At 47.8% G+C, this 23,906-nt stretch overlaps 1 protein-coding gene across 1 annotated transcript in view; it reads left to right on the top strand.

Moving 5' to 3' along the window:
* The window catches only part of LOC142490545 (immunoglobulin superfamily member 3-like), a 64,347-nt gene extending 40,696 nt beyond the window's left edge, over positions 1-23,651 (top strand). The window contains exon 2 of the mRNA XM_075592957.1: positions 23,077-23,651. Coding sequence (XP_075449072.1) covers positions 23,077-23,465 — 389 coding nt within the window. The 3' untranslated portion in view covers positions 23,466-23,651. The remainder of the gene's footprint in view (positions 1-23,076) is intronic.
* Positions 23,652-23,906: the final 255 nt, after the last annotated feature.

Genomic DNA, 23,906 nt, shown 5'->3' with positions numbered 1-23,906 from the left:
ATATATACCACCCCCCTGATACTCACCCCTCCCCGCTCTGCCACATAACCAGGATGTTGACGCCCACCTGATGACGCCAGAGCGAGCATATGGCGCCCCCTAGTGACGTCAGACATCTAGGTCTAAATCCCTGGCAATACAGCATAGAGCTGTCTTGGAGGACTGCAGCCACAGCCACACCTCTCCCCAGGCTGAACACTCCCCCATAATGATGTCAGCGTGACCGGCCGTCAGGGGGGGGGAAGAGGGGGGGCATGCACCAATCAAGACTGTACTCACAGGGCTGGACAAAGATGTATCCGTCACCATGGGATCAGTGTCAGAGCAGGGAGGAGTGAGACACTCCTATAAATCACCCTGAAAGTGTAAATAAACCACACACCAAAATATTAATAAAGCATATGTGCACAAAACTAATACAGCAATATACTATTAAAAACAAGTGACTGTATACTGCTTATGACATCAGTATAATCCTGCAAAGTTTCAGTGAAATGCCACATAAGAATATGAAGTACAACAGTATTAAGAATATACTAGTGTGTATACCTAGGTCAGAAATGGGTACACACAGCCAGGGGGGGGGGGGAAGGGGAAGGGAGGGGAAGAAAGAAGGGAAAAAACACACAAAAAGGATAATCTTCCCAACAGGTACGTGCAGAGTCCATGGATGGTGCAAGATCAAATATGCCTGTAGAAAGACACAAATTTACCTTCTATTAAGGAAGCATTTTAAATTCTGTTGCCCATTAAGACCCATACCGTTGCTGGTATTTAAAGCATGTATCCATAATGCTTCACGTCTCAATAAGAAAGTCTCCCTATCTGGAGTGCCTTGTCTAGGTGCTACTGACTCAATACCCATGATGCGTAAAGAGGCAACATTATGATTGTGTTCCACACAGTGTTGCACAAGAATAGAGGGATCCGTACCTTTTCTGATTACACTTTTATGTTTAATGAGCCTTGTTTTTAATAACATTCGAAAAGGTACGGATCCCTCTATTCTTGTGCAACACTGTGTGGAACACAATCATAATGTTGCCTCTTTACGCATCATGGGTATTGAGACAGTAGCACCTAGACAAGGCACTCCAGAAAGGGAGACTTTCTTATTGAGACGTGAAGCATTCTGGATACATGCTTTAAATACCAGCAACGGTATGGGTCTTAATGAGCAACAGAATTTAAAATGCTTCCTTAATAGAAGGTAATTTTTTGTCTTTCTACAGGCATATTTGATCTTGCACCATCCATGGACTCTGCACGTACCTGTTGGGAAGATTATCCTTTTTGTGTGCCTTTTTACCTTCTTTCTTCCCCTCCCTTCCCCTTCCCCCTCCCCCGGTTGTGTGTACCAATTTCTGACCTAGGTATACACACTAGTATAGTCTAAATACTGATGTACTGCATATTCTTATGTGGCATTTCACTGTAACTTTGCAGGATTATACTGATGTCATTGGCAGTATACAGTCACATGTTTTTAATAGTATATTGCTGTATTAGTTTTGTGCACATATGCTTTATTAATATTTTGGTGTGTGGTTTATTTACACTTTCAGGGCGATTTATAGGAGTGTGTCACTCCTCCCTGCTCTGACACTGATCCCATGGCGACGGATACATCTTTGTCCAGCCCTGTGAGTACAATCTTGATTGGTGCAAACACCCCCTCTTTCCCCCCCCCCCCCTGACAGCTGGGTCACGCTGACGTCATCATGGGGGAGTGTTCAGTCTGGGGAGAGGTGTGGCTGTGGCTGCAGTCCTCCAAGACAGCGCTATGCTGTGTTGCCAGGGAATTAGACCTAGATGTCTGACGTCACTAGGGGGCGCCATATGGTCGCTCTGGCGTCATCAGGTGGGCGTCAGCATCCTGGTTATGTGGCAGAATGGGGAGGGGTGAGTAACAGGGGGGGTGGTATATATTTTGACTGTTTTCATGTGTTTGGTAGCTTTCACCTTGAGAAAGGCAGTATTTGACTGCCGAAACATTAGACTTTATGGCATATTAAACCTCCTTTTGAGTAAGACCGTGTGCCTGCTTCTTCTTCTTTGTACTGGACAATACAGTTTAACCTCTTCAGTCCCAACAGGGATTAGGGTTAACCAGCCGGGCATAATACCTTTATTATTGGCCTGGTTTACCCTCTCCTGCCACACTGTTCCCTTGTTATACATGTAGCCCTGGCTGCTTTGGGGCTACCAGTCTGCTCTCCTCCTGGCAATAAGCCCTAGTAAACGCAGGTTTGCCAGGAGTAATCATGGGTTTTCCCCACCTCTGTGTAGCCTCAGTGAGTCCCAAAGGAGGCGGAGCAACCAGCCCTTGTGTCCAATCAGGGACTCAGGCTTGCTTCTTGCTTTCTCTGAACTTAAGGGGCTGTACTTCCTAGAGTTAGTCAGTTGCCTCTACCCTTGAGAGAGGCAGGTCCACCCATACCTAGCTGTGCAGGGCTCTGGCAGTTTGAGGCCCTCCCTTAGGGGAGCAGAGGGAGGCCATTCCCCTTACTCTACCAGGGAGTAAGGGAAGAGCTAGGACTGCTCCTGGTGCATGTTGGCAGGAAGTTTAGGTCCAGGGATATGCTGAGGGTGAAGGCCCTAAGCTCTGTGTGCTGTGTATGCTGCGAAGTGTACAGAGAATAAAGTGTTCCAGTTGTTCGTTATACCTCCTTGCCTGAGACTGAAATCTATCAGGGGGGAGAGTAAAGAGTTCTCCTGCAGGAATTTCACCTCTCATCCCTGGGGGCTGCAAGAGATGGAGGCGCTGTCACCTTGATTACTGTATGATTCAGTTATACCCCAGAAGCCTGTCCTACCACCATGCGGGAGACTCAGGACTACTGTGAGCCAGCAGTTATGCACCCCACCACACCCCATCTAACAGCGTAATCTCCCAGAAGGTGGGGCGGGGGGGAGATGGGTTACATACAAAAGGGGATAGACATTATATGTAGTGAGTGTTTTCTCATATGGTGATTTCTGTGAATTTATAGTTATAATAGTCATTTGATTATAGGTTGATATGTTATACACATGTATGTTTAATATTTATGCATGCTATATTTCATATATTTTCTAGTTTTTTCATCAACATAAATATATATGTCCATTTGATTATATCAACTTTTCTATTACAGTGGCGGCCGCCCTTAGTCTAAAGCGGGCTCCACCGCGGCTATTTTTAAACCGCGTGCAGACGCGGGCTTTTTTCTTTTCAGCGCTGCAGGCGCTTCCTTTGTTCAGCGCCATTAGCGCTGATCGGGAGAAACGGTCGCGCGCGGCCGCAAGATGCGGCTGGCGCGCGCCCAATTTCGGCGCCAAGAATAAAAAGGCAAAGAAAATTGTGGTTAAGCTTTAGATTAAGCTTAGCCGTAACAATATATATTATGATATATTATTTATGCATTGATATATGATGGTTTCATAAGGGTTTTGTTTTATTTGATCTATTTCTTATAAACATCTGTATTTTTTTATCATTAAGACACAATTTACTTTGTATCTTTATCTATTTTCACTGTTAGTTTTTAATCTGTTACATCTATATGTCAGTATTGGTGTTTTGTATTTTCATACTATCTTTCAATGGTATGGTATATAGTTTTGTATTAGGTGCTTTTTTAGTATTACGGGCATACCCCACATTAACGTACACATATATACATACATACCCCACATTAACGTACACATTTATACATACATACCCCACATTAACGTACGCATATATACATACATACCCCACATTCATGTACACAATGGGTCCAGAGCATGTATGTAAAGCAAAAATGTACTTAAAGTGAAGAACTACCTTTTCACCACTTATTGATGCATGTACTGTACTGCAATCGTCATATACTGTACGTGCATAACTGATCAAAATAACGCATGTGTAACAGGCTCTATAGTCTCCCCGCTTGCGCACAGCTTCCATACAGGTAGGGAGCCAGTATTGCTGTTCAGGACGTGCTGACAGGCGCATGCGTGAGCTGCCATTTGCCTATTGGGCGATATGTGTACTTAAAATGAGTGTCCTTAAACCAGGTTATGCCTGTATACTCATTAAACTCTGTAGCAATGGTCAGCTGTGCTAATGAAGTCTTACCAATAGACCTTCACCTTAAAAGTGTTTCTGTGAGAATAGGTTACTCTTTGATAAAGCGCCTCTACGGCGGGACACGCGTCAGAGTATTTTTAAGAGTGTGTTTTTATTTTTGGCATCTATGTCCAATAAATAGTTATACGTTTTTGCTTCCAGCCCATGCTTCACATTGCAGTGCTCTACCTTCTACCCCTTCTATAACTGTACAACATTCATCTTTCTGAGAACCGTGTACGGTCCAGACCAGGCAGCCATTCATTTTATTCTGCCGAGTGGGCTTTAGGTCAAGTACCTGCTGTCCTGGGATGAATGATCTGCTACGGGCATTCTGGTCATACCAAGCTTTCTGCTTGGTTTGCGCCTCCTTGTGATTAGCCTGTGCCAACCCCATGAGCATCTCTAACCAGTCTCTGAGATTTACCATGTACTGAAGCACAGAAGCATCTGTATTAGTAGCCTCCCCTTCCCATCCCTCACGGAATAAGACAAGAGGTCCCCGTACCCTGCGACCATATATCAGCTCAAAGGGAGAAAAACGGTAGATTCTTGCGGTACCTCTCGGTAGGCAAACAGCAAGTGCTGCAGGTGAATCTCCCAGTCCTTCCCTTCAGCCTCTATAAACGCTCGAAGCGTCTGCTTCAGGGTACCATTGAACCTCTCACATAGCCCATTTGTCTGGGGTGATTGTCACGATGGACGCACTTATTAACAAATTTATATTTTGTGGATCCCAATTGAGCAGAACAAGTTGAGCAAAATAAACGGAGATTTATTCCCTTGATAGGCAAATACACGACAACTGCAGAATACACTTAATAATTACACTTACTGGTATAGGAATAGGGGAAATTGTCCAGTGAACGTAAACCACAGGAAAAATGTCTTTTAAACTTGCTGTCCGTTTGCAAGTGGCGTAAGAAAGAAAGCCCATAAATCCTTGGAAAACGAAATGTCCGTTCTGAGTCCGTGGGGTTAGTTAGAGTACCCCCAGCACAAACGAATTCCTGAAGATGGGATCTACTTCTTGTTACGCTGGAAAGCATTCGTTGTCTTCTGGAATTGCAGGCTGTTGGACTTGGACACAAAACTTTGGAAAGTTTCTTCAGATGTTACAGGAAAAATCAGACCATGGGGATAGCTTGGGGAGCATGTATATAGGGTCTGATAGCTTGGGGAGCATGTATATAGGGTCTGATAGCCTATCTCCAACATAGCCCTCCAACCCCAGGCGTGGGAAAAATAATTTCCCCAATCACCAACTTGCCCATACCTTGCAGTGTGGGCACATCCGGGATTTCCTGTTGCTACTGAGCCTGTGTCAAACTGACACCTGGCCTCTTTAGCATGAGGATACACCCACCCATTGCCGGCGTCACCCTGTCTAGGGTTTGTCCCCAAGGTGTGAACTAGCCCTGCTGGCTAACAGGATTTCTATTCAGCCAGCATCCTGGCCACCTCGCACCTTGGCAGGTCTTGGCCTTTTAATTGCAACACATTCGGAGACTCAGTGGCACTGCCACCACAGGAGGTCTCTGAAGGTTGCAGAAAAAATACCCCCAGCTCATAAATGCCCCGGAACATACAATATGTGCACCTATACACTATAAATGCCCCGGAACATACAATATGTGCACATATACACTATAAATGCCCCGGAACATACAATATGTGCACATATACACTATAAATGCCCCGGAACATACAATATGTGCACATATACACTATAAATGCCCGGAACATACAATATGTGCACATATACACTATAAATGCCCCGGAACATACAATATGTGCACCTATACACTATAAATGCACCAGAACATATGTGCACCTATACACTATAAATGCCCCGGAACATATGTGCACCAATACACTTCAAAGGCAGCAGGAAAAATAGTTTCCTGCCTGTCGTTTAAAACCTGCAGCAAAACAGCACTTTATTACAAATACATGTTCTACCTATGCTACCGTTACATTTTGCATGTGTGTGCGTTTGGAATGTTATTCTAGGGGTGCATACAAAGAATCGGGGTTCTAACTCATTCCATTAACTAGCGGCTCGGCTACCGCAGCGCCATCTTGTGCCTAAAAAATAGTATGCAGGCCCAAGATATACTTGCAGGCAACCTGCAAAAGGGGGACAAAAATGCATAGAAGGGAAAATAATACATGGGTAGTGCATATAAAATTAACCCCTTCATTCCCCAGTGGGAATTAGGGTTAACCAGCCGAGCATATTGCCTTTATTAATGTGCTGATTAACCCTATTTTCGTTCCAGTGATAAGGGGGCGTGCGCTGGTACTTCCCCCCGCACGAATCCCAGAGACACTGTAACAATTCACTCATGAATTGTGACCCTTGATTGGTTAGAATCTCACTAGGGAAACCTACTCTAGTTAAGATACAGTAACTAACAATGCCTTTGCTTCTGCCCTAGCATCGATGGTGGCAGGTGCTACAGCCTCAGGGTACCGGGTGGCAAAATCCACCACCGTGAGTATGTAGCACTTGCCCGACCAACTGGGGATCATGAGAGGACCCACTATATCCATAGCTACCCTCTGGAAAGGTTCCCCAATTACTGGTAACTGGTTCCGGGGTGCCCTCACCCGATTACCCGCCTTACCTACTCACTGGCAGGCATCACAGGAGTGCCAGAAACCTTCACTGCCCCCGGCCAGTAGTAACGCTGCAAAAGCTGGGCTCTCATCCGAGTGACCCCCTGATGCCCAGCTAGTGGAATTGAGTGGGCTACCTGTAACAACTGGTACCTATACTCCCTGGGTACCACTAACTGTTTCCTACGAGTCCAGACCCGATCTAGGACCATAGCCGCCTGCTCTCTAGATAAGAGCCCGCGGTGCCATGAGAACCGTTCTGACCCACTGTCCGAGTTAGGCTCAGATGCCCGGAGCCTCATGTGCTCCAAGCTGGGATCAGACTTCACCACCTCCCTAAACTGTGTCCTAATTCTGGCCATCCCTCCTTAGTCTCTAAGTCAGGGAAACAGGGAATAGGTGAAGGTAAGTCAGTGCACTGTTGTGACCCAGTCTGGCTTACCTGCCTGGTCACCGCAGGGACCCCTGGAACTGTTTGTCCCAAATGCAGGGGGACGGTGGAAATGCAGAGGGAAGGTGGACCCTTCAGGTGCAACTCCTGATGACTGACTCCTGGTAATCACTGCAACAGGAGCCAGCTCCGCCGTAAAAACACATGTTACATGCCCCAAGTCATTGCCAAGGAGTACCACAACATCTAACCCGGGCAATACCCCACCTCCACAAGCCACGTCCGGCACCCCAATCAAGAAAGACCCGGGCAACCTGGAGGTTTGGTCCTCCGTCTGGCATGATCACTTGCATCCCTGTGCCCGGGAGGAAATGCTCTGGCCAGACCATATCAGGCCAGCTCAAGATTACAGTGGCACTGGAGTCCAGCAAATCAGCTGCTTGGCAAGCTCCAATGGTCACTGGTCACAGATGCTGGAAATCGTTAGACTGCATCCCGACTGATGCAATCTGATGTACCTCTGTCTCCGCTACTGGTTCCCGGGTGACATGTGCAGATCACTCCATGGAGGTTCCCGCGGGGCTGGTCCGGCGGCTATACTTGGCTCCTCTGTGTGTGCCTGTCGCACACGGGTGACCGGCCTCACAGCTGGAGAGCGTTGCCCCTGATGGGGTTCATCGGACCTGAGACAGTCCGGACAGTCTGGCTTGATGTGCCCAGTCTTGTTGCACTGGTAGCACCTCCTTTCATGTCAGAACTCTGCAGTTTTGGGTGCGCTGCCCGCTGCTGCAGGTTTACTCTTCCACTGAGGAGTGCTTTTGGCTCCCTTGCCTGAAGTGGCTGTGTCCTGGGTAGCCCCATTCTTTCGCAACACCACCCGACTGGTGACAAACTCATCAGCCAGCTTTGCAGCATCTGTGTAAGTCTTTGGCTTGTGGTCAAAGATCCATTCCCGCACATTCACGACACACTGCTGCAAAAACTGTTCTTTATATATCAAGTTCAGAACCAAGTGTACTTAGTAGCACCATACCCTGCCACCCACTGTTCCCTTGCAAAGCCATGCGGGAGGCAAACAGGATACAGTGTAGGATACACTGACCCGTTTCTCCTCGGACCGAAACATGCCACAGTACGCTTCTGGGGTGAGGGCATACTGGGTTAGCAGTAAGGCTTTCACATGCCTGTTGTCATTGCCATCCTCATGTGCGATTACCTGCAAATTCTCTTTGGCCGCATCAGACAATAACGGGTCAAGCTGCAAAACCCAGTCCCGTTCTGGTACCTTGTATCTGTGGCACTGGGTTTCAAAGTTCCATCAATTGATACCCATCCATTTTGTCCGTGCCATCCACAAACTTCCCAAAACTGGGATGGTCCACTTGGGGGGTTGTTTGCTTCCAAGGTGGGAGCGCAGGGCTGATATTCTTTGTGTGGCTGCAATAAGCCGGACCCTTTCATCCAGGGTCGCCCCTTTCCCTATGAGGCAAGGAGTGTGGCGATCCCGGGGGTGGGGGGGGGCAGTACATTAGCCACTGGGCTTCCACGGCTGTACTCCCCCGAACCTATGCCCCAATTACATCCATGTGGGCTCCCGCTCCCTCTCCATGTCCATCCTCTGCCACCGGGGCATGAATAACATCCTGTGCCCCTGGCTGAAATGTTACCACTGCAACTGCAGCTGAAAGCAAGTTCTCCTCGTGTAAAGCCATCCTGGCTTTGTAAGCTTCCAAGTCCTCTTCCAGTAATGTCTTTGACCGACCGTCTATCAGTCGCTCATAGCTTTCACACTGGGCAACAATCTTTGTTCGGCCCCATGACCGGAACCGTCCTGATCGCTTGTCCATGTTCACCCACAGGCACTAAGCTAAGGGAAAAGAGAACCTGTGTTTCCCTTTCCTTGTGTAACGTGTGTAGGTTACTGCTTGTTTTGGGAGCTCGCAATCTTTGAGTTTCACAATATATTATAAGCCCCGCAGAGTTTCTAACATAGGCTCACTCGATCCCACCGCTGCCACCAGTTTTTAGAAGCCTGTCACGGAAGACCAGGTTCTACAACACCTTTTTATAACTGGGATCATTTGATTGAGCAAAACAAGATGGTAAAATAAATGGTCATTTATTTCTCTTAAAATACAGACACACAAAGTTACACAATTCAAGTTAAACACATTTACTGGGAATGGGGCTAATGAATAAATCAATTTCTGGTAAGAAATTCCTTCAGATCCCATTTTTAGAGCACTTTCCAAAGATCGGTAGTTATTCGCAAAAGTCCTGGAACTGTTTTCGGCATGCAATGCCAGCCGCGACCGCTACGTTCTAAAAAGCGGGACTTACACTGGCGACACACTTTATTCGAGCTCGGCTAGTCCCACGAATTCGGGTATACCCGGGTGTATTGAGGTTTGTGACTGTTTTCTGCCCGAGTGCATTGGGTTATTTTCCAGGCAGGGATTGAAGCATTTTATTCCCGCTGGCTGCAATACTGCACAGTATATATATATATACTGCATTACAATTCATGAATTTATGCCATCTGGTAGACACGCGAAGCACTGCAGCCTATTAAATCCTAATCATTATCATTTAACAGATCAGCCGCCCGTCAGCCAGGCATGAACCCAGGCTGGGAAGGCAAACACAACGGGGCTTGTCAGAGGTGAGGAGCGGCGCATTCCAGGTATCTGCCAGGTACATACTGGGTATTTATGAATACTAGGAAACAGCGTTCCTAGTGCACCGTGCTCAGCTGTAGGGAGTCTCTAGGCATCCAATAAGTATACAGTATACCCTCTAAATTAGGAGAACAGGTCAACACCACTCTCTGCAAATGTATATGTGAACAGTGTCTCTATTCATATCTCCATACTGGGTATTTGCTCGAATAAAGTGTGTCAGTGCAGTACAAACTTTTCTGCTTAGAAAATCTTTGAAGCCGGCTCGCGTCTATTCAGTACAGAGCATCTTTGAATTTGCCGCTATTGGTTTGGCGCTTGGAATCTGCGCTCCTGATTGGCTGCAAGGTTTCTTATGGGTTTCTGATTTCCATTCGCAAACCTCTACAGCCTATCAGAACGTGGGAATTCTCCTGCCAGCCAATCACCAATTTGCCGGGTTGTAAAGCTGGGAGGGCACCGTTTCCCAGTGAAGGAATCGGGGAACACGTCCCCCTGTGGCATGTTCCTCCTTACCTGATGCTCCACACACCTTCGCGCCGCTTACAGAGCGCACGCACACACGGAACACCTTGTACTCAGCCACAGAGGTTGACTCCGCCCCACACTCATGACGTGCATCCGTCACGAGCAGCGTGCACACGTGACGTCGTGCACCGCGCTCCAGCTGCGAGGCAAATCTCTCCCACCTGTCCCCTGCACCTTGCAGCCAATCTCTGCCCCCGCGGAGGCCGCGTTTCTGCTCCTCCCTTCTGTCTGATTCGCTCAGCTCTCCTATATCTACCCAGCTCTCTCATGCTGAGCATAGTTCATGGTAGCCTTGTGCTTTACTTGTTCTGTTCCTAGCCTTTGCCTTGCCTTGTTCCCTTGCTGCTTGATCTCACGTGTACCGACCCAGCTTGATTTTGGACCCCTCTCTGGATAATGACCCCAGCTTGCCTCTGACTACCCGCTCTTCTCCCTCCCTGACCATGGCTATAGGACACTCTACGATTCTGCTGGCTCCAACCCTTGACCTCGGCATAACGCACATTGATTATCCTACATATGGGTATCTCTGCTATGTTGGGGAACCCCTGTTATAGCCACAGATATAGTTTAACCCCTTCATATCTATTTACAATGTCTAGAAGATGCTGCAGCAGGGATCCTGGTGGTGAACCGCAATAATTCTTTCAGAGTCAGAGTTTGGCGGAGTAATGTGCTTGGCTGTATCCGAGAATCTCACTTGATACCCGAATACAACTTTTGGGGTATCCCATAACTTTGTAACCCCGATAAGTCAGAATTCCTTACTCCAAGTGGCCTCTATGAATTTCTAGTGATGCCATTTGGGATGAAGATTGCCCCGATTACCTTCCAACGCCTGGTCAATAGGTTACTGGAAGGGATGCAGGGTTTCGCAAGGGCATACCTGGATGACATAACAGTGTTTAGCAGGACGTGGGACAGTCACCTAGTTCATGTAGCAGCGGTGCTGAACAGAATTAGGGTGGCAGGGCTCAAATTGAAACCCAGCAAGTGTTTAGTGGTTATGGCAGAGGTTCTGTACCTACTGCACCGACACACTTTATTCGAGCAAATACCCAGTATGTACCTGGCAGATACCTGGAATGCGCCGCTCCTCGCCTCTGACAAGCCCCGTTGCATTTGCCTTCCCAGCCTGGGTTCATGCCTGGCTGACGGGCGGCTGATCTGTTAAATGATAATGATTAGGATTTAATAGGCTGCAATGCTTCGCGTGTCTACCAGATGGCATAAATTCATGAATTGTAATGCAGTATATATATATATACTGTGCAGTATTGCAGCCAGCGGGAATAAAATGCTTCAATCCCTGCCTGGAAAATAACCCAATGCACTCGGGCAGAAACCAGTCACAAACCTCAATACACCCGGGTATACCCGAATTCGTGGGACTAGCCGAGCTCGAATAAAGTGTGTCGCCAGTGTATGGCAAGGGTGGGCATAGGGCATCTGAAGCCTGAGCCAGCTAAGGTTGAGGCTATAGTGCAGTGGCCCGACCCCAAGACTAAGAAGCATGTTATGGCTTTTTTAGGCACCGCTGGCTACTATAAGAAGTTTGTCCCACAGTACAGTGCCGTGACTAAACCCTTGACAGATCTGACACACAAGCAACTCCCAGTTCTGGTAGCCCGGTCTCCTGCCCGTGAAACAGCGTTTCAGGCACTGAAGACAGCGCTATCCAGTGCTTCCATCCTCGCAGCCCCTGACTATTCAAAAAGATTTTTGGTGCAGACCGATGCCTCCGACTACAGTATCAGTGCTGCACTCAGTCAGGTGGGGGAGGAGCGGGGAGAGCATCCTGTGGTGTACCTGAGCACAAAGTTACTGCCCAGGGAGGTGGCTTATGCCACAATTGAGAAAGAATGTTTGGCCATTGTGTGGGCTTTGAGGAAGCTGCAGCCCTGTTTTTAAGGCCGAGCATTCACGGTGATCACTGACCACAATCCCTTAAGTTGGTTGCAAAGGGTGTCTGGGGAAAATGGCAAGCTCCTTCGCTGGAGTCTTGCCCTGCAAGAATTTGACTTTAGCATCCAGCACAAGAAAGGCAGTGAGCACAGCAATGCCGAAGGACTTTCCCGCCAGGACAGTCCCCACGAACAAATATCCTCAAGACTCAGGCCAGTTAAACCACCGGAAGAGGTGATCGTAATACAGCCTGCAATTGAGTAGGGAAGGTGTGACAGTGAAGGGGTTAACCAGGCTTATAATAAAGGTCAAGTCCACTTGGTTAACCCTGACCCGTGTGTTAGGGTCTTAGTGTATCAGCTCTGGGACCCAGATGTCGAGAATTTATTACTGCAACTGAATACTAATTTTGGTGACATTAAAGAATGATGTGATTTTTGCCTTTGCTGGGATGCTGGGATTGGGAGATTTCTAGGCTGTTAGTTTCAGGGGGGGAGGGGGGGTTGGCGGAGAAAGTCTTTGCTGAATGTGTCTATGTAACAGGGTTGAGGGTTATGGGATACCCTATGAGTTGTATCTGGAGATTGAGTGATATTCTCGGGTACAGCTATGCGCATTACTCCGCCAACCTCGTACCCTGAAAACGCTCTTACGACTCACCGGCAGAGTTCCTGCTGCAGCATCTTCCAGACAAGGTAAATTGGTATGAAGAGGTTAAAATACATCTACAGTTATCCACGGAGTCCTTAGTATAGCAAGGGGCTCCCCAGAATAGCATGCCCGGGTATCCTGAGCCTAGAGAAGGGGTTCAGGAATGTGCTCAAGATAAGGTTATGAAGCTGAACAGATTTGCAGTGTTTTAAAAGGTTAAAGTATTTTTCTAATGTGTGCCAAGAATGAGGCCAGTGAATGTAGGGAATATTTACACTCACTCCATTCCTGGCAATAGAATAAGAACTTAACCTTTTGCATGCAGAAGACAGGACACCACATATTTTATTAAACGAGAATAGTTTAATACGTATAGATATTGCTGACCTGTATATGAGCTTAAGGCTTTCTAAATCATGGAGTCCGGAAGGCAGAGATGGCTATCAGGCTTGGCGCCGCTGTGTCTGTCCAAGGGCCATACTTGAAAAGGCTCAGAACTGCCTAGGTGTTAGGCCAGATGGGGCCCTGCCATTATTCTGGAGCAGCCATATCCTGGCCTTACACAAGGCCACCTCACACCCTTTGCCCAAGATTCAGACTCTTTGGAGCCTCGGACCTTGGGGGACGAAAGGGCAGAGAGGAATATTTCACCTTCTCCTGGAAAAGACTCGGGGGTGGGAAACCCTGTCTGATTGTCTCAGATTGGTTGCCAGGGAATTGCTAAGGTTTTTGATTGGACTGAAGGGTTTTCGGCGAATGAATACGAGAGGTTTTAAAAACTGTGACACAGCTCAGATTAAGCAGATTCCAAGTTTCTAAGCAGATCTGAAGGAGATTCAAAGCGCCACACCAGCAGCAGCGAAGTAACAGATGTCCAGGACTTTTTGTGAGTAACTGCCGGTCATTGAAAAGTACTCTAAATAGGTGATCTGAAGGAATTTCGTTCCAACAACGGATTTATTTGTTAGCCCCATCCCCAGTAATTGTGTTAATCTTGAATTGTGTAACTTTGTGTGTCTGTCTTTCATAAGAAATAAATTACCATTTATTTTACCATCTTGTTTTGCTCAATCAAATGATCCCAGTTATATAAAGGTGTTGTAGAACCTGGTCTCCTGTGACATAACCAACTCAGGGGGTTATGGTCTGTGAGTACCATGAATGAACGTCCTTATAGATAGGTCTGCAACTTGCAGAGTGCCCATACAATCGCTAGAATAGGGGCTCTGGCCAATGCGATCTTCAATGCCTGAAATGCAATTTCACAGGCTGGAGACCAGACAATAAGAACTGAGAGTTGCTTCTGTGTCAAGTCAGTCAGGGATTTGGCCACTGCACTATACTGTGGGACAAACTTCCTATAATAGCCAGCAGTGCCTAGGAAAGTCATAACCTGCTTCTTAGTCTTGGGGATGGGTCACTGCACTATTGCCTCAACCATAGCTGGTTCAGGCTTCAGATGCCCGCTGCCCACCCTGTGCCCTAGGTACAACACCTCAGCCATTCCTACCAACCCCTTAGTGGGTTTCACGGTAAGCCCTGCTTCCCAAATTGTGGCTAGCACCGCTCTGAAACATGTATTAGATGTGAATCCCATAAATTACTAAAGACAGCAATATCATCCAGGTATGCCCTTGCATATCTCTGCATTACTTCTAACAACCTATTGACCAGGCGTTGGAAGGTAGCTGGGGCATTCCTCATGAGGAATGGCATCACTAAGAACTCATAGACGCCACTCGGAGTGATGAAAGCTGACTTCTTCCTAGCCTCCTGGTTCAGGGGGATCTGCCAGTACCCTTACTACTTACTTAGTACTTACCTAGCTCATCCATGCGTGGAATGGGATAAGCATCTGACACCGTCCCTGCATTGAGCTGCCAGTAGTCCCCACAGAAGCGGGTGGTCCATCCTTCATAGTTACGGGGACTACCGGACAAGCCCAAGGGCTTTGAGACGGTTCACTTACCCCTAAGGTCAGCATCTCTCCTACCTCCCTCTCTATACTGCTCTTCACCTCTGCAGATACCGGGTAGGTATACTTATGCAGAGGACGCAGATCACCTGTGAGCACAGGTTGATCTGTACTATGTGTCCTGCCCGGCTAGTCTGAGAACAGAACCTTATGCTGTTCTAATCTGGCCCTGGCTGCTGCTCCTGGCTGCCTACTTACCCGACACCCTAACTTAACTAGCACCCCTCTAGGAAAACATATCCTAGCAAAGATACCTAGCACTGCCTGAGCTACTCTCTGAAACAGGTTACCCATTATCGGTAAATATTCCAAGAGTATCCGCACACAATCACCCGCCTTACCCACTGGATGGCAGGCATCACCAGGGTGGCAGATATCTGCCAATGCCGCTGATGCCTCCGGCCGAGAGTAAGGCTGCAGCAGCCGGGCTCTAATCACAGTGACCCCCTGATGCCCCGCTAGTGGAATGGAATGGGCTACCTGCAATAACTGCTGCCTTTTCTCCCTTGGTACCACTAGCCATCTTCTACCTGTCCAGGCTCTATCTAAGCTGGTAGAACCTTGCTCCCTTTACAGAAGCCCGTGGTGCCACAGAAAGTGGTCTGACCCCTCACTTTCTCGAGACTCGGACACCCGAAGTCTCATACCTTCCAAGCTGGGGTCAGCTTTCACCGCATCCCTAAACCCTGTTCCTAACACTAACCGCCCACCCTTAGTCTCAGGGGGAACAGGAACAGGTAAAGGAACAGTAAGTCAGTCTCTGGTCATGACTCAGTCTGGGTTACCTGTCTGGTCTCCGCTGACACCGCTGGATCTGTTGGGCCCAAATGCAGGGGGACAGGGGTTGGTTCTGCTGCGATCCCTGATGACTGGCTCCTAGTAATTGCTGCAACAGGAGCCAGCTCTGCTCTGAACACACAGGTTACATGTCCCAGGTCATTACTTAGCAAAACTGTGGCATCTAACCCAGACAATACCCCCACCTCCCTCATGCCACATCCGGCACCACAATCTAAAAAGACCCGGGCAATGTGGTCCCCCATCTGGCATGGTCACTTGCATCTCGGTGCCCGGGAGCAAATACTCTGGTTGGACCATATCAGGTCAGACCAGGGTATCAGTGGCACCAGAGTCCAGCAGGCCGGTTTCTTGGCTATCTCCTATGGTCACTCTTCGCAAATGTTTCTGCGGACAATGCTGGGCTGCATCCTGACTGATGCAACCTGATGTCCCTCTTTCTCCGCTGCTGGTCCCAGGGTGGAGAGTGCAGATCTCTCCACGGACGTCCCTCTGTGGGTTGATTCAGTGGCTGTGCTTGACTCCTCTGTGTGTGCCAGTCGCACACGGGCGACTGGCCTCGCAGCTGTAGAACGTTGTCCCTGATGGGGTCCACCGGACTTGGCACAGTCCGGACAGTCAGGTCTGATGTGACCCACTTTGTTGCAGAGATAGCATCTCCTCTCGTGCCTAAACTCTGCAGCTTTTGATACGCCGTTCTCTGCTCCAGACTTGTGTACCCACTGAGGAGTCTGCATGGCTCCCTTGGCTGGCACAGCCAGTTTCTTGGGAGCCCCTTCCTCATCTATGAGGGAGCGACTGCATACATACTCATCAGCCATTCTTGCAGCTTCCACATGGGTCTTAGTTTTACGGTCAAAGACCCATGCCCACACGTCCGAGTGACACTGCTGCAGTAACTGCTCCATTGAAAATCAAGTCCAGCAAAGTGTGGTATTTTGTAGCACCATAACCCTCCGCCCACTGAGGGCCTTGCCTTGCCATGCCATGCGGGCACCAAATTTGACATAGGACTTCTTGAGATAATGATTCCCTGTCCTGAACTTGCCTTGGTAGTCTTCTGGGGTGAGGGCATACTGCAACAGCAGCAAAGCTTTGACATGTTCATAGTCATACCGATCTTCTCGTGGGATGCCCTGCAAGGTCTCTTTAGCAATCCCAGACAACAAGGGGTGCATCCTCAGCACCCAGTCCCATTGTAGCACCAGGTATCTCAGACACTGAGTTTCAAAGTCTGATAGAAAACCGTCGATTTTGTCTGTGCCACAGACAAACTTGTTGAAGCTTTGGTGATTAACTTGAGGGACAGCTTGCTCTTCGTTGACCAAGTGAGAGTGAGGGGACACTTGTCCATGTAGAGCTGCCAGCATGCAAATTCTCTCATCTGCTGTAGCTCCTTCCCCCATGAGGTAAGAAGTCGTGTGAGTTCAGAGTTAGCAAGTCCAGTAGCCACGGGGACTAATGGAACTGTTGGGAAAATACCTTCCACATCTCCAAGACCCAGTCCTTCACCATTAACCCAGTGAGCACACTCTCCCTCCCCATGTCCATCTCCCTCCAGGGCTGGATCAGCCTCTTAAACCCAGGCTGAAGTGTAATCCCTGCGGCTGCAGTTATGAGCTCCATGACCGCAGGATAAGCAATTCCTGCTTCATGTCTTTCTAATTCCTCCTCCATTGGCATCTTTAACCGACAAGTCATCGGTAGTCCATAACTCTCACACCGGACAACGATCCAGGCACGATCCTAAGTCCGGAATCATTCTGCTCGCCTGTCCATGTTTTACCCGCAGGCAAACAGTTATGGGAACAAAAGGGTGACTGTATTTCTCGTGCAATTGCAAATCGTGTGCATGCTACCTCTTGCTTTGGGAACTCGAAACTTTCGAGTCTGCCACTTTGCTATAGCATCCTGCAGGATACTATACCATAGACTCAATCAGATCCCTCCTCTGCCACCAGAAAAAACCTGTCACAGGAGACCAGAACTTTTAACACCAAAATACCCGGATCCTTTGATTGAGCAAAGCAAGAGATAAAATAAGTTGTAATTTATTTACAGAATGAACACACACACGATTATTTGCAAAAACAACGAACTTGGAATACACTTACTGGGACGGGGCAAAATGAAATCTTCTAACTCCAAAATGAAATCTTTAGAAACAGAGTCATTAGGCACAATTTCCCAGGAGCGGGAGTTGTGCCAAATAAAGCCGAAAACAGTCTTTGGATAGGGGCGCCTCTCGCAACCCCTGTTTCTCCATCGCAGCTGCTTACTTCGTTCTACCACCATAGAATTTGTTCTGGATTCCTTAGTTCTTACGAACTCTTGACTTGGGTTACGAGTTTGCAAAGTTGAATATCCAGCTTAGAGGAATCTGACTCCCGATCGGCTGCAGGGATTTTATGCAGTAAAAATCCCTATCTCATTCATGGGAATATTATTCATAGCTATCCCAGGGTTGCCCATACTTGGCAAAACCTGGCAGAGGGAGTCTTAGTTTGCAAAGGGCATGCGCGAACCTTGCACCTTTGCCACCTAGCACCCCAGACCAAGCGCCCTTACCTGTCGACATTTAGTCTGAGCTGGCCGGACATCTGGGCCATTTGCTAAGATGGGGGACACTTGAATTACCCCTCCCCACTTCACACTTTTAGTCGACTAATGCTATCAGCTTCAGACTTTTCCAGACATCGGGGAACCAAACCAGCAGGGGGGGGCTTAGAAGCCGTAGTTACATATGCATTGCTCACCTCTCAGAAATTACCTGCCAAACATTTCCAAAGTACCACAATTACTACTTGAGTGTTTCCCTCTGTTCCGGCCGTCTGAATGAAAATCCCCTTACACCTATAATGTTGGCACCATAAAAATAGGGGGACTTTCATTCATAAATTTTTATCAAACTTTCTAAAAATTGCGTTATAACCTTTTTCCTGGTTTTACACTCCCACCGCTCACAGCGCGCTAGGACCTTCCTAGCAGAAGTTAGCCAAACGCTATGCGCTGTGCTGCGGGCTGGTGGGTTTTAAAACCATTTTGCGCGGTTACAGGAAAATACCGCTATCAAAATAATTTTACAGTAGAAATAACATTATTCTTGCCCCCTTATACCTGGTGGGAGACACAGAGACATTTTTATTAAAAGCAAAGTGTTACTGCCATTACAGTGCCGAAGAGCTGACAATCACATTTCCCCAATATGGCTCAGGGGCACTCAGCCGGGCATACTACCTTAATTTACTGGCCTGGGTACCACTTCACCATCCCAATAACCTCTCCTTATAACTCCTCCTATTACTCCATAAAGCTGCTCCCTGTAACACTTTCTATTGATCCATATAATGCCTCCCTATTAAACTACTTTTCCCTATAACTCTTTTTACTGCTCCATATAAACTCTCCCTATAGCACCTACTCTCTCTCTGTATAATTGCTCGCTGTAGCTCCTCCAATTGCTCTATATACAGTGGCGGCCGCCTTTATCCTGGTGCGGCCGTATCCGCGCAACTCTGAAAACCGAGGGCAGATGCAGTATTTGATGCCGTATGTTCCGGTATTTTAGCAGCGGCCGCCTTTATCCTAGTGCATTTTATTAGCGCTGTCTCGGCATGAATGCGGCATGAACGCGGTGAATTGCGGTGAAGTGCGTGGCATTCGGAAAAAATCCCCGAAAAAATTCGGAGATGTTGGAGAATAAAAGGGGCCGTGGCTGTAACCTCTCCATATAATTCCTCCTATTGCTCCATATAACCGCACCCTATATCTCCTATTGCTTCATATAACCTCTTCCTATAACTCCTCCTATTGCCCCACGTAACCGCTCACTATTACTACTGCTAACAGAAAAATTACAAAGTTTTGGCGTTTTGTTCTCCAATGCAACTACAACACACATCACTGCGAAATGCTCAAAGAACTAGAGTTGTCATCACTCGAGTCTAGGCGCAAAGTTCCCCTTTCCTGTCTTGCCTTTAAATACTTTCTGGGCAAGCTACCCAGCTACCTGAACAAGCTCCTCACCCCTACCACATGCAGCACCTATCACCTGAGATCAGACTCCAAAAGACTGTTCATGGTCCCAAGGCTTAACAAAGTCTCCGGCCGTTCCTCCTTCTCTTACCGTGCACCTCAAAACTGGAACAACCTACCAGAGACTCTCACATCCACCACCAGTTTAAGTTCTTTCAAATCTAAAGCTGTCTCACATTTGAATCTGGTCTGTAACTGTTACATACGCCTATAATATATATTATCTCTTACTGTACATTGTATATAATGTATAACCTGCTCACTTATGTAACTGTATTTGTAACCATGTATTATTTGTCTTACTCTGTGCCCAGGACATACTTGAAAACGAGAGGTAACTCTCACAGTATTACTTCCTGGTAACACATGTTATACATAAAATAGACAAAGTACAAGGGATAAATACTGTAGATAAAATGGATAAATAGTTCTAAAAAGCAATGTAAAGTATATACTCAGAGACCCGCAGCCAGAGTCCAAGAAGGTGATTCAAGTTCATCCACAAATTCCAAATTAAAAGGAAATAGTCCTCTTGCGCGTGGTTTAGGTAATCACCCCCCGTACATATAAGGGAGAGAAGAAAAAAACAAACCACAAAAAACAGTGGTAAGAAATGGATGTATGCAGACAAATCTCATATAATATTAAAAGTAGCTATAAAATAAACACTCACAGGAGCTAAATCCCACCTGAAATAATATTCCTCCACTCTGACGCTGGGGGTGTTTCTCAAGTAGAACGGAGAAGGATATAGTGTATTACCATTTATTAGCAGCAGATATAGTACAAATAGAAAGGCCCGCTCACAAACAGGCAAAACACAGTGGCTTGTGGATAAGTTTTCCAGCACGGACTTTAAACGTCTCTCCCTTGTCCGTAGGGTATCAGCGTGACGTCCGTCCCAGTTCCCGATTACTAGTTGCTTTCTGCATCATGCGGGGTGACTCCCTTGACTTGTGCACAGTCCTGGTTGCTCGTCCCAAAACGTGTCCTTCCCTCAGGACTCGGTTTAGCGGTTGCACGCAAGGGGCTGCAGGCTTCTGTTGCTGGTTAGGGTTGTCTAGGTGGAAAGCTTACTCCTTCAGCTCCGGTGGCTTGTACTGTCCACAATTCATCAAATGCGTTTCGCCTTAAGCTTCATCACTGAGGAATGGGAAGTGGGATTTAGCTCATGTGTGTTTGTTTTATAGCTACTTTTAATATTATATGGGATTTGTCTGCATACATCCATTTCTTACCACTGATTTTTGTGGTTTGTTTTTTTCTTCTCTCCCTTATATGTACTGGGGATATTACTACAGCTATTGCTCCATATAACCTCTCCCTATAACTCCTCCTATTGCACCATATAACCTCTCCCTATAACTCCTCCTATTACCCCATATAACCGCTCCCTATAACTCATCCTATTGCTCCATAAAACCGCTCCCTATAACTCCTCATATTACCCCATATAACCTCTCCCTATAACTCCTCCTATTATCCCATATAACCATACCCTATAACTCATCCTATTGCTCCATAAAACCGCTCCCTATAACTCCTCATATTACCCCATATAACCTCTCCCTATAACTCCTCCTATTGCCTTATATAACATTCACTCTAGCTCCTACTTTGGCTCTATATAATAATTCTCTGTTACGCTTCCTACTTCTCTGTAACCCCACCTCATAAATATTCCCATTGCTGCATATATAACGGCTCTCTACAACTCCTCATATAGTGCCATATATCGGCTCTCTATAACTCCTCATATTGTGCCATTTAACTGTCACGCCTGTATGCCCGCAGACCTGATGTGGGAACGGTATGACACCACACACCCACAGGAGTGTGGTATAGCGTTGCTGGGCCTGTTGCAAGAGAGTTAGTATTATACTTGCAATGCTTGGGGGTGTCCGTAAGAATAGTCGTGTCCATGTGCCAATGTCCAGGAGTCCAGAGAGTAGAATCGTCAGAGTACAAGCCAAATCCTAGGAAGCCAGAGGTCAGCGAGGTAGAGTACGTAGCAAGGTTCAGAGGGGTACCAGAGAGCAGAGTAGTCCAGGACAAGCAGGGGTCAAAAGCCAGGGAAATCCAAGATACAACACAGGAGCAGGAAACAGCAGGGAACACAGGAGGGAGCACAGAAAAGGTCAGGTATACACAGGGAAACAGGAACCATGCAGAGCGGGGAAGAAGTGGACAGACAGGGGTAATAAAGGAGGGAACACCAATAGGAAAGAGGGGAGGAGTAGAGAGAGAAGTGGGAGACAATAGGGATAGGTTAGGTAGAGAAGAGGGGGAGACGGAAGGAGCAGTAAGGGGAATGGCCTGCAGGGTTTGGGAGGCGGAGACATGAGAGGCAGGATAAGAGAAGCATGTGCGCACGCCCTCTGTAAGCTGGGGATGCGCGCGCACAGAATGCAACACAGAGACGGCCCGCAAGGACTGAGGGGAGGACGCAGAAGTTACACAGAGCCCAGAGGAGGAATGTGCGCGTGCGCCCTCCGTGGGTGGAGGAGACGCATGCACGGGCTGCAACAGCGAGACGGCCCGCAGGGACCAAGAGGAGGGAGCAGACGAGTCAGGGAGCCCAGAGGAGAAGCGTGTGCACGCGCCCTCCATGGGTTGCGGGAGTGCACGCACAGGCCACGTCACCAGGCGCGCGGAGCGCCGTGCCGCGGGCACCACGCTGGGAGCAGGTAACGGAGTGGATGGCACAGTTGGGGAAGGTAATGCGGAACCGCGGGAAAGAGGGAGAATCATAGCAGGGGCTCAGGGACCGTGTGGGTATGCGAGACCTGCGGGGCACGCGCTGCGGCAAAGGGAGAGAGGTAGAAGGTAAATGTGAGGAGTGGGAAGGAGCAGAGGAAGTAACAGGAGATGGGAGAGAGGTACAAGGAGGGGAAGGAATCCCCAGAATCATTACAATAACGTCTCTCTATAACTCCTCATATTGTGCCATATAACGGCTCTCTATAACTCCTCATATTGTGCCATATAACGGCTCTCTGTAACTCCTCATATTGTGCCATATAACGGCTCTCTATAACTCCTCATATTGTGCCATATAACATCTCTCTATAACTCCTCATATTGTGCCATATAACGGCTCTCTGTAACTCCTCATATTGTGCCATATAACGGCTCTCTGTAACTCCTCATATTGTGCCATATAACGTCTCTCTATAACTCCTCATATTGTGCCATATAACGTCTCTCTATAACTCCTCATATTGTGCCATATAACGGCTCTCTGTAACTCCTCATATTGTGCCATATAACGTCTCTCTATAACTCCTCATATTGTGCCATATAACGCTCTCTATAACTCCTCATATTGTGCCATATAACGCTCTCTATAACTCCTCATATTGTGCCATATAACATATGCTCATGTGTCCCCTTCTCACAGGCATGTCCTGGGCCCAGCGGGAGTTGACGCTTCAGCAGGGACCCCTGTACCGCACCGTGGGCACCCACATCAGTATCTGGTGCCGGGTGAGCGGTTACCAGGGCCCCTCCCGGCAGGAATTCCTCTGGTCCGTATACCGTCCGTCCTCCCCTGAGAGGGAGCTGCCGGTGGTGAGCACAGCGGGATCTGACTTCACCTACGCTGTCTACTCCGATCGCGTGCAAAGCGGGGACATCTACGTGGAGCGCGTGGCGGGCGACCACACTCTCCTACATATCCGTCAGCTGCAGGAGATAGACACCGGGGAGTACGAGTGTTACACGCCCGGGACCGAAACACCGTCGTTATATGGGACTTACAGCGGCAGGGTGAATCTGAGCGGTAAGTAACCATGAGACATAGGTCCTTTTCCTGTAGTATCTTCATGTATTGGGGAGTTTGCACCACAGCAAGAAGCTGTCACTTTTAGTCTCTGAAATTCATGTACTGCACCCCGATGCATTCTGCACCTTCTGTGCAGCTAACCAAATAATACAAGGAATCTGCTGAGCAGAAAACCAGCGATCAGCCTCATCCTAGATCCAACAATGAAGATGACTTTATCTACAGAGGGGAGAGGAAGGGCAGTAAGGACTCTGATTGGTTAACATGATTCCTTCTCTGTCTGCAAGTTCTATCTTTATTTGACAATGACAATATAAAGTTGGGTTTGTCCTGTGTTGACCTGACGCTTCTCCTCTTCCCCCCAGTGATCCCAGACCAGCTAGAGGTCAGAATGTCTCCTCAAGACCTGTGGAAGACAGAAGGGGATCCACTGCAGTTGTTCTGCT

The sequence above is a fragment of the Ascaphus truei genome, chromosome 3, assembly GCF_040206685.1.
Source record: "Ascaphus truei isolate aAscTru1 chromosome 3, aAscTru1.hap1, whole genome shotgun sequence".
Taxonomy (NCBI): Eukaryota; Metazoa; Chordata; class Amphibia; order Anura; family Ascaphidae; genus Ascaphus; species Ascaphus truei.
Note: the sequence above shows the minus strand (reverse complement) of the source record. Positions and strands in the feature narration are given on the sequence as shown.